Source organism: Cynara cardunculus, assembly GCF_001531365.2.
Source record: "Cynara cardunculus var. scolymus isolate 2C chromosome LG 13, CcrdV1, whole genome shotgun sequence".
Taxonomy (NCBI): domain Eukaryota; kingdom Viridiplantae; phylum Streptophyta; class Magnoliopsida; order Asterales; family Asteraceae; genus Cynara; species Cynara cardunculus.
Genome location: NC_037540.1, coordinates 17,172,727 through 17,185,280, shown reverse-complemented (window position 1 = coordinate 17,185,280; position 12,554 = coordinate 17,172,727). Strand labels below are relative to the sequence as shown.

General features: G+C 33.4%; 1 protein-coding gene across 1 annotated transcript; it reads left to right on the top strand.

Annotated features, from left to right (window-relative positions):
* Positions 1–3,145: 3,145 nt before the first annotated feature.
* LOC112524834 (phytolongin Phyl2.2) lies at positions 3,146–3,874 on the top strand. Its single transcript, XM_025134783.1, has one exon. It carries the CDS (start codon positions 3,152–3,154, stop codon positions 3,872–3,874), a length of 723 nt encoding a protein of 240 aa, XP_024990551.1. The 5' UTR covers positions 3,146–3,151.
* The last annotated feature ends 8,680 nt before the right edge of the window (positions 3,875–12,554 follow it).

The following is a 12,554-nucleotide window of genomic DNA, read 5'->3' as shown; positions in this document are numbered from 1 at the left end:
AAACGGTAGCAGAAATTGTATACATATACATTATCATCCAAAACTAGTTCAACAGTGGCATAAATTGATAGTGAAAGCAAACAGAAATCGAAGCAGTAAACGGGTTCAGGTTTGAGAAAACAGGTTAAACTATTTAAATTTGTATATAATATAAAATTTTAGGCAAATACTATTTCTACCCCTGGTTATATAAAAAACCTACTCATTTTTATATATCCTTTACACTAAAATACAAATAATCCTTAAAAACAATACAATTATATTTTCATTTTTAATCCTTTTTCATGTTGGAACTTAGTATAGTGTAGGAGAATGTTGTTCCGCATAGGAGCCAAAACAAAATAAAATGCACCTAATAAATGCCAACCCTAATAAAATGCAACTAATAAATGCCAACCCTAATAAAATGCAACTAATAAATGCCAACCCTTGAGCATTAAATCAATTATTTAATTGTTTGGAGTTGGTGTGCATTGTTTTTGGTGGCTTTTCTTGATATATATATATATATATATTAAAATGTCAAGATTAGGACCTTGGGCCTTGGGTCTCTCGGTTGATGCAGAGAGACTCGATAGGTGTTGATAGACAGGGCCTAACCCGCAAAAAATCCCAGTATCTCTCTCGTTTTTTCTCCATACGAATCCATCACTAATCATACTCTTAATTCGATAGATTCAAGTTCAAAATTGGATTGATTGTTGTATCCTCAAGACAACACCGATTCACCGATGCAATTTTGTCTTAGGTACTGCGTTTTACGTGGGCCTCAATCGGATTTCATAAACGATATTCAGAACGACGAATCTTCGACTACAAGTAAGATTTATGATTACAAGTTATTTAAGTTCTTCGTGTGAAAATTCTATTCGAATACTGTAGTTTTCTGTTTCGATTCAATATATATACATGTTATTACGTCATCTAGTTGTTCTATCTCTAACATTTCATAATTTTTATTTTAACCCCTCGCAGAATGATTTCTGAAGAAATAGAATCTGTCAAAAGAATTGAAATTTGAAAGGAATTGAAATGAAATATTATCAGGTTTGATCAAGTGTTTGGTTGGTAGGAATGAAATTTAATATGTCTAATGAATTGGAATCAGTTTGTTTGGTTTGCAACATAATTGGAATGGAATGATGAAAAAAGACAAAAATACCCTTTCTTCGATATTTTTTAATTTAATTTTTTTAAAATACAAATAACAATAAAATTAACATTTAATGAGGAAAAAAATATTTACCATTTATTGAATTATATATAAACATAAAACATAAAAAATTCAACCAACCATAAACCGAACCATTCATACAAGTTGACACGTCAAGTTATATACATATATATGCCATTATCATCCAAAACCAGTTCAAACAGTGGCATAAATTGACAGTGAAAGCAAATGGTAGCAGAAATTGTATACATATACATTATCATCCAAAACTAGTTCAAATAGTGGCATAAATTGACAGTGAAAGCAAAYGGTAGCAGAAATTGTATACATATACATTATCATCCAAAACTAGTTCAACAGTGGCATAAATTGATAGTGAAAGCAAACAGAAATCGAAGCAATAAACAAGTACGATATATGCTACCAAACAATACTTTGCACATTTGGTCTGTTTAGGAACAATATATGCTACCAAAAATTGAAGCAGAAATAACATGATGTTTGAGAAATCAGAAATCGAAGCAATAAATAGATACGGTATCTGCTACCAAACAGTACTTTGCACATTTGGTTTGTTTAGAAACAATATATGCTACCAAAAATTGAAGCAGAAATAACATCACATTTGAGAAATCAATAATCGAAGCAGAAATAACAGGTTCATGGAAAAATCAAAAATCGAAGCAGTAAACAGGTACGTAAATCAGAAATCGAAGCAGTAAACGGGTTCAGGTTTGAGAAAACAGGTTTGTAGATGAGAAAACCGACCTCAACGATGGAAGCAAGTAGAAAGCTTCGAAGTTCGATCGATGAAAGCAAGCAGAAAGCGTTCTTGTTCGATCTATGAAAGCAAGCGGTATGCAACGATGAAAGCAGCGTCTAGGGTTTAATAGTGGAATGAGAGTATTTATGTCATTTAAACACTTTTGGATAGAATGGATTTCAATTCCATCAGGTTTACCAAGGAATGGTGAATTCCTTAAATTTGGGAATTTTTGGAATTCAATTCCATTCCATGGGCAATGAAACATTGGAATGGAATTTGGTTAATGGAACTGAACATTCCAATTCTATTCGATTTCGGCGGATTTCGATGAATCAAGCGTCCCGTTATATGCTTTTGATTTATTATTTTAACTCTTTCATATTTTTTTAATATTATCTTTAATTGTCTATTTTCTATTTTATATCAATTTCATATTAATTAATTGATAATGTATTAATTAAAATACATATTTTTTAATACTATAAATTTAATATTTTTAAGATTAAAAAAAATTAAAAATAATCTTTATTATTATTATTTTAATAATTATATAAATTTGATAAAATTTGATTTATATTTGTTTGCAGTATAAAATTTTATTGATGTTTATCTAATTTGAGTTTCATTCTCATTTTTGTTTGGAGCATAATGTACTCCATTTTTTTTGCTTAATTCTTGTTCTCTATTTGTATGTTTTTGTTATTTGGTGTAAACTTAATAACAACAAAAGAATTAGATTAAGTTATACATATAAATTTAATAAAACTACGCAATTAGTTATATGAATATGTCTGTGTATTTATATCTATACTATATTAAAAAAACATGAGTTTCAGTATCTTGAAAATTTTAAGAGGTACACTTTATAAAGCTAAATGTATAAACCTTAAAAGCTCTTTGAACCTCTCACATCCCATATAATTTTAGATATTGAAAAAATAAAAAAATAATATAATTATCACCCAAGTCCCCAACAACGGATCACCAAGAGACATCAATATTCCATGGAGCTTGAGGTTCTAATCGTCTCTCAGTAGATTCAATCTGTGAAGATTTGAGACGTGAGTTATGGGAAAAGCATCAATGAATACATCCTTAACGCTAATTTATATGCAACGAATAATCATATATAGCAATTGATTTTTCAGTTTTATGGAGTAATTGTTTAGCTAAATAGGGGGAGGGGGAGGGAGATCTGATCAATTTCAAAGATGAGTCGGAACCCTGATTTATTCTTCTACGTATGCATTGCAAAACATACTACGATTCTTGCTGAATTCAATTCCAAAGATGCAGATCTTGGCGATTTAGCTAAGAAGTGCCTAGACAGAACGCCATCCTATCATTCCATCTTCTCCCATACTGTTCATGGTCAAACATACATGTTCTTCATCCTTGATCCTTTTGTATATTTTGGAATCTTTGATGAATTGCTCGAGAAACCCGAGTGTTTATCATTTCTCATGAGTATAAAAGATGAGTTTACTAGTATGATAGATGAGTGTAGTTCTGGCACGATGAAGCAGCGTTTGCATTCTCCAAATTCACATTGCTTCCAAGGAGAACTTAGTCCCGTATTTCAACATCTTATGGGATCATATTCAGAATTCAATATCACGTTCTCGCCAATAGGTTTGAAAGGAGATCATCGTGAGAGTTTAGAATATGTTAGGAGGAATAATTCTTCCTTGGAGGGCTTAAAGATGAAGAAAAGGTTTTTTGGAGAGGCTAACAAGGATGAACTAGAGGAAGAAAAGTTGGATGCTTTATCTGATGACGACATAACCGTTTCAAGTGGTCGTAGGTTGCAAAAGGCTAAGTACATTTGGAAAAAACAAGTCATGGTGGTTTTGTCTATAGATTTCATAGTTTGTGTTGTATTCTTCCTGATATGGCTTTGGGTTTGCAGAGGTTTCCAATGTATTGCTAGTTAGCCGCTCATCCCAATTTTTGTATCTGAGTTGCAACTCATACAGGCAAGATTACTTCATAAGATATGGTATTTTTCAAAGTCAAAATGGTAATGTTCTTTTATATACAATTTGTAAGTGGTCATTGTTTGATTATTGTTTTGTTATGTACTTTACTGTTAGAAGATATGTGACAGTCATTTGCTTAATAGTATGTGGGGATAAGGTTGATTGGATCATGATCCGTATCTATTCATCTATTGTTGTAGGTTGAGAGTATGAGGGTTAGCATTTGAAACAAACTCCATGGCAAAGGATTTGTTGTTCTTACATGTTAAATATTTTCACTTCATGCATCCATGTACCGTGATACAGGAATACAGTAATAATTTTAACGGTACATATAACTACGCTATAATGGTGTTCATAGATTAGAATGACAATGTTTGTGAGACAGGCCAGCGGATAGAAGAATACGTGGCTGAACATAGCCACAAGGTTTGAACTTCTTACTTCGAGTACCTCATGGATTATCTTAGTCTTGGATATCATCATCATCTTTATCATTATCACCAGTTCTTGGCTTTCACTTGTTTTACAATGGAGAATAGGCCTTTTTATCATTTTTTTTCATTCTCTAATGCCATGTAATCGTCAACCCTATACTTCCTCTACAACATGATGGTTAGAAATATGCTAATATGGTATATTCATAATGCATAACATAATGATAAAAACTAGATGTAGCTCATTAATTAAAATCACACTTGCACCAAGGATATGTTTGGAGATTCCAGTTTTGTGCCTTGGGATTGGAACAGATAAGTTAAACGATTGAAGTAGTCAAGCTTCAATTCCAATTACAAACCTAGATTTCCATGCCCTCGAGACATCACCTAAAATCAAGCCTACGACGGGTAATGCACTTGTGACCATATTGGGAAACTTTATGCAACCATCCATTACCTTTTGCTGCTTAAGGCTTCTGCCCACATAACCAGCTAGTCCAAACATCAATGGTTGCCATTTATATCGAGCGCCTGTGAAACATTATCTCTCCCCTCTAAGGCATTTTGAGCAAATGTGATAGGCAATACTTTTTATTTTCATATCAAGCTCGAATGATGTCATGTTAGTCTTCAACAATATCGACACATTGATCAATAGAAGCCCAGAAGTTCTGTATCTCCCTGCAAAAAATCTCCCAGCTAGAACAAATATGATGGGTTCAATTATATTTTTGGGAATAATTGAGCAACCTTATTGTGAATGTCCATTAAAAGGAACAACATCATGGTATAAATCAAACTTCCTCTAGAAAATATGTATATAAAATCTAGACTAGTTAACTTCTATGACTATCTAACCTCCTTTTCTTCTCATCCATTATCTTGCAACACATGGTCATCCCTTGCATCGACTAAAGTAGAAAATCCGGTGGCTTAGTTGAGTTCCCTTATGGTTCTGCTCCCATATTTCCAAGAGGCTTAGCTCTGCAGTATGTTGGTAGTTAAACCAAACAGTCTTGATTTTACCAAAAAACTAGACGTTCATGGAGTTCAACATATAGCAACTCCAATTTCACTGCTAAGATATACAAGGCTGAGATGGTAAGCCTGAGAGAAGCTATACATAAAATATTGTGGTTCAAGGATATATGCCAAAACTACCTTCTTAACCTTCCTATCTACAAGCAATACCTCATTATACAAATGTCCGAAACTCATCATGAGATAAAAGTTCCATTACCTTCCAAAATGAAAGAATTACTAGAAACGTCAGCATTCATCTACTAATATACTTGCAAACACAATAGGATATGTTTGACATGAATATCTTGAGCGGATACAGGATAACAAAATTAACTTGGGATGCTTCAAAATCTTTACACTGTCATCATGTTCGGCCTGATTTAATTCATCAAGATAAAGTGGGCACATGTTTCTATGATAATGTGGATGCCATACATATCTCAAATCTGATGGGAAATAAGTTATGCCACCATACAAAAGGATTCAACCATTAGCTATTAGTTTTTTTTGCACTTCTATACCCAAATTTAAATGATTGACACTGTTTGACTTCTGCACAGTAGGAATCATGCCTTATAGGACTCCTCCAAGAAAAAAAACCAACTATGAAATTAACAATAGCACAAAGTAAGGACTGATAATTAGGGAAGACTTGGTTTCTTGGATGTCATAGTCCTTGTGGTAATGATAATCGAGTGACTAGATCTTTTGGTCATTTCATTAGCTTGAACTCCATTTTAGTAGTAATAGTGGCGGTGATATAAATAAACCAAACCATATGAGCCCAATATATCCCACCTGAAGAAGGATTTCCCCCGGGGGATGGGGGTGGGGCTAATGATGCACACGATTAATAAAACCTTGTTGGTAAGTTACAATCTATAAACTTCATGTTTGTTACAAACCATTGTTCATGGTAATGAAACTTAAAGGGTGCATATATGCTTATATGAATGATGTTTGGTACATTATACAACATGAGAATGTTTTGGATGCAAAGTTGTGGAGGCCCATGTCAAAAGATGAAACTAACGAATTGGAATACTTTGTCAAGGAGATGTTCCAGTTGCAGAGCTATATAGTTTCAACAGGTTTATAAAGGGGTATGACAATATTGTTTGCTATAGCACGTTAACTTTTTCTACCTTATAAAGCTCCCAATTCCATCCTCGTTATTTGAAAAATGAGACAATGACATCGTAGATATACGTACTTTTCTACTTTTCTATTTGTTGATTTTACATCAATTGATGACGACAAGCAGGAGAATCATATCTAGTTCATGTTGCATGTTTTGACATTTTTTATTAGTTATAGATTATTACTCGTTTTACTGTTTTAATATTTATTCAGGGAAATGAAGAGATGTACCAAGATAGCATTGTTGGTACTTGAATATGTTTATTAATGGAAAGAATCACATAGGGCTAATATCTTTGTTGTTGTTATTCATTTTCTGCCCTTTCTATGTAGATACGCAAATTAGGGAGATTGTCATTTGGCTTCTTTTTGGGTTGGTGGTGGGGGTGCATAGAAGTAGCCTATCAGGTATACAAGACCAAATGTGTGTTAGTGGAGTTGATGTAACAAAGAAAATCTATTTTTGAATGCCTTTTCTCTGCCATGAACAAGATAGCAAGAGTTGGTTGCATTGGCGATCTGTTGAAAATGTATAATCCTTTGGTAAGGGATGGTCTATGAGTATCAAGATGTTACAGTGACATCATGATGCTATTGGATGCACAATTTGATGCTCATATTACTTTGAGATCATTATATTAGCATTTCTCAAATATTTTGCATATTCAATAATGCACTTCATCAAAGACCTCTATATTTGGTCTTATTGGCCACACCATCTTTCAGATGCTTAAGATGCTTAAGCCACATGCTAAGCTTATATGACATATATCTTTGTTAGTAGTTCACACTTATTGTCATGAACTTTGACATTTTAGTGCAGTGCAATCGTAGATTTTCCATCGTGGGTTTATTATTGTCAAATTTAGTTAAACATCATCAACCATATTCTTTTATCAATAGTAAATTATGCATAGGAGTTATCAATTGCAGATGCTATCACACGACAATGGAAAGAAATCATAGCACCCAAATGATCCTTTTCAATGGATCAGGTCAAAGCTCCAATACGAGGAGGGCTACCAAGGTAAAATATTCTTTCCAGCAAAAATCAAATGTTCTTTGCCATGATTTTCCATTTGAAAATTTCTTTTGTGGAGATGAAGAACACATCATTTATGAAGTTTGATCATACATGACTGCTAGGCGAAAAATCCATCTTTCTTTCATTATTTTCTTGATCTTTTTATCTTAAAATCTATATGGCCAAGTTTGTTTCACTTTGATTGGATTAAATTTAGTGTATGCATCTTCACTCGGTTGAAACAATCTATATTCCACGCCCATAACCCTCCTCTCTCTCTCTCTCTCTAGTTTCTCATTTGCAATGGACTTAGGGAGGAAACATCCAGACCCAAAATCCAATTCACAGTCTTCTTCTCAATGGAAAATACAAGAAAAGAGATCAACGAAAATTAACAAATTAGTTCGGGTTTCGGCCACGAGATCATCCTAACATCATAATTCGTGCACACAACTCTATAAACAACGAAGATGACAATTAAATTTCCAGTTCTTCCTATTTAAGGTAAGTCTCTTTTTCACATTCTGAAGGAATTTGTTCAAATTCACACACACACATATATATAGTCCCCTCATTTGCAACAGACTTTGGGGAGCCATGGTGGATCAGTACTTTGTTGATGTTGGTCTCCATGTAGATTCTAACTCGATTTTTAATACTTATAATTTCTTCAACGAATGCAAGTGTTCTTGATTCATTAATGATAATGTTTCTTCTTTTAGAACCATGATTCATTGTTCTGTGTTGCATTGTTCGTTTTGGGGTGTTTTGATTTTGGATTTTAAAGTTACCGTCTTTATTTATAAAGGTTTAATTTTTATAATCTTTTGGATTAAAGAGTTAAACTTGTTCATAAAGATCAAAACTTTATTTTTTTATCTATCTAATTTTGATAATTTTTCAACAATTTGGCTATGTTTTGTTTGATTCGCATTTCATTCATTAAATTTTGAGTTAGTTTGATTTTTATACCATATTACGGACATACAAAGGGGTTTTACCGTTAGATGTATACGGGTCGTTTTGTTGCTGATTAAGCTTGCTATAAGTTATTAAGAAGCGAAAGGGGGAGAAAAGGTCTGTTTATTAGTAGTTTAACGAGCTTAATATGACTCACAACTTATTTGGGTTAGCTATACATGAATGTTTAGTAGTGTCTTAAATATATAGAAAGTGGTTTATTCGATAAGCTTTTAAGGGGAAGCTTTATGCAAAAAACCTAGGTTTTTTTAAATCTGCCCCTCCCGATTAAAAAAACATGTTCCTTCCGTTTATGAAAAACTCTTCCAAACAAAAACCTTCTCAATCTATGTTAATTCACACAGACAGTTTTATTCATACATTATTTAATGAAAAACCAACCAGACAGCCCTTAAGTAGCACATGATAAGATGGACAGGAAGGTTAACAACTTTCACTTCCAAAATCCAACACCTTTCCTTCTTTTTCCTTGACAGCTAGAAAGTTGTATTCTTATGCAGGGGGCCACATTTAAGATAATAAATGCATTATGTCCAAATAAATAATGAAATAATAAATAATGTACTAATTAACGAAACTTGACACAATAAGAGTCATTCAAAAAGCTATGTAACTTTTATTTTAGTGACTCAATTGACAATGATCTTGGTTAATGCCATATTTGTACCGAGTTAACATTGTTGTGGCGTTGTGGCCTTTGTACATGGACTTTAATCGTTAATACACAAGTATGGGATTAGCTTTGTTCTAATTGGATATGGAGCTTATTAGGAAACAATGTATGTAAACTGAAGATAATTTAAATCATGTGATTTTCTCTATTTCTTCATTTAAGGCTCATATTAATCATAGTCTTTTTATCTTCATGGAAGCTATTTATTCCTTATTGGTACAACCTGCAATTGAGAATACTTGATCGTTCTAATTTTAGTAAAGATGTGTGTGTGTGTGCTGTCAGGTTCAGGATACAAGTGTTTGTAAGTGTCCTTTATATCTTGCAAAGGTTTTGTTTTCATGACTTGAACCCATGAGCTTTTGGTAATGTAATCATCAATTTTAGGCTTGTTATGTTACTTGATAACTCTCAATTTGTGAGAGTTATTTGTTGTTCAATACCCCTATTTTATTGTATCTTTGGTACCCATTTTGCTCCTATCATGTATTTTTGGTCCAAAATATGTTAAGAGGTGATGAAAGGTCAAGAATTTAATTATTTTCTAAAAAACTCATTGTTGTTGGTAAACTGCCCACTTTATGCTCACATTCTTCTTAAGGCGTATTTTCCTCAAGACGGATTTGAACAAAATTCAAATACTGGCTCTCTTGGGGTATTAATGGGATTTAATTCTGAATTCAGATCCGAAAATCTTGAGCTACTCGGAAGAATGAGTCTGGTTGAGTTATAAAATGCCAATAAAGTACCCCTACCATTATTTTAATGAAAAATCATTCCTTACATTTTCATTATTTTAATGGTTAGGTAATTTTACCTTTCTTAACCTTTCAAGAAAAAGTGACTAGGCCAGAAAAAGTAGACATGTGGTGATGGGAGGTATTTACCTTCTAGTCGATGAAGACTTTCTTCCTTTGGGCGAAGAGTTTGTTCGGTTCTCACTTTTTCATTATATATTGAAGCTTTTCTCTCATTAGACATCCACTTCATCATCAATTCAGCTAAGCAACCTTGGAGCATTCTCTCAAGCTCTACATCAGTAGAGCGAGTTTAATTTCTGCTTGTAATTTTATTTTCGTACTTAGTCTTTAATTCTCGCCATTGTGCATTTTATTCTCCCTGTGGACAACAGTTTAAGTGTTATTTTCAGTTCAAGTATTTATTATGCACTTTTCTTCTTCTGTTTCCTCTATGTTTTCTAATTTTATTATGAGCTAAGCACCCCTTTGAGTGTGGGTGTGAGTCAAACTTAAGAATTTGAAGGCGCACTTGGGTGTTGCCAATTTTATTGATTCTTAAGCTTGGTCATTTAAGTCGGGACTTAAGCTCAACGCAGATAAGCTGATCACTTTGAAGTGTTAATATTAGATCATTTGATCCAGAGATGGGCGGATCTGAAGTACGGCTTAGATGATGCACAAAGATTTGAGAGAGTCTTTGATAATCACGCAGAGATGCGGGTTCTTCATGTTTTTAGCTAATGTTCAGATATTAGTCAAGTTTATACCACAATGAGTTGTGAGCATAAATCTTCAGGCTAGTGGAACTAAATATCTTTTTATCTATTAGTTAATTCGACAAGTTTAATGTTGATAAAACTGGACGCTTTGTGGGCACAGTATATAAGAATTCACTTTCGAGAGATCGGAGTTCTTATAGAAGTCCCATGAGTTCCTGACCAAACTGTTCCAACAATATTCTTAAGGGAAGCTTACACCCATACCCATCTTTTAAATCTTAAAGGTTTATTTCATATTTCTAAGTTTTGCACAATCAAAACTCAAATATTTTCTCAAACCGAAACATGTTCAAGAAGTTCATGAAAATCTCAGATTCTCAGTAAGTCTAGTCCCTGTGGAAACGATCTTGGTACTATACCACTCTATTACTTGAAGCGATCAGAGTGCCGGCGTGCACTTGCACCACCACTTTGGGGATTTTGTGCCCACTGTGTGCACACTTACGATCACAACGCATCATTACTCTCAAAACATTTGTCCTGCATTCTGGCCACAAGGATGTTGTTAGCAGCAAAAAAAGGTCAAAGGTTAGTTGGAGGCAATTTTAATACTTAAACTAGGCCTGCAATAGCAACAAAGTTACCCTTTTGTGTTTTCTTGCAATGTATAATTTTGTACTTGAAATATTGGCAAACATATGCACACCTTTGTGGGGATATCTAACAGGTGTGAACCATCAGGCAGGCATAACATCAGATTGGCATCATAACTTGGCCAAATTTGAGTTTTCAACAAAATTTATTGCCCGTTGATGGTGTATATTTAGCGAAGCCAACAGTGCCTCAATTTTCAAGATATGTTCTTGCCAAGGACATTGAACCCTTTAGTATTTGAGCTAACTTATCAAATGATGTAGATGGGTAATATTTGCTAAATTTGAACCCTAGCACCCTCAGTATAGTTGACCTGAATCACAATTTTAGGAACTTCTAGGAATGGAATGAATTTGATCGTCATATTTATCAAACTTCTTACAGAAATGGGCTTGTAGTAACAACCAACCTTATACAATAATCAACATGTCAGTAGACATTATTACTATCAAATAGGGACCACATATATACATGTTAGATTTGATAAGAATGAGCACATGAAGTAATGTACTTCCTGACTTGTGAGTATAACATATAGAAGCTATGCATCAATTTGGTACATAATATGACAAAAACACTATAAAAACATTCTAAAACAGGAAGCTACCATGGTGGCAATCCAAGAACCCAAAAATCTGAATGTATTTGAACAAGAAAACAATATATATCTTATTAAAGACAATTTACAGATAGCTTTTGTTAAAGCCAATAGACTACAAGTTTATAAGTAGCATGATGGAGGAAGATTGAAAACAGTTTTAGCAAAATAATAATCGGGTTATTAGGTAGTGGTAAGCAAACAAATGAAGATTGAACTCCAAAACATAATCAAGACAAAAATGGATATGAATATAGTAAGTCAACTTGGCAGGTGCCAGACATTTCTGACAACTCAAATCTCTCTAATATATGGAGAAAATTGTTATAAAAGGTTAAAGGAGAAAAATCCTAGACTTAAAAAGCCATGTGTGATGATATAAATAAATAATTCAATGTTACTCACAATAGAAAACATAAATGCTAGCTTTATGAAACTGTCCAAATGTTTGGAGGCAGGATGAACCGCTGCAACAATTTCACTGGGTGGGTGATACATGGCCAGCATAAACTTCAGGCTCATCAAGTAATGACTGTGAGAAGAAATTAAAGATTCAGTGATTTTAGAAGAAACATTACCCAACAAGTTGAAAGATGAACAATAGAATTGACTGGAAGAATTAACCACTTGTGTTCCCAACTCA

What these genes read in the sequence shown, in the direction of transcription:
- LOC112524834 (XM_025134783.1), top strand. Translation starts at nt 3,152, where the DNA reads ATGAGTCGGAACCCTGATTTATTCTTCTACGTATGCATTGCAAAACAT.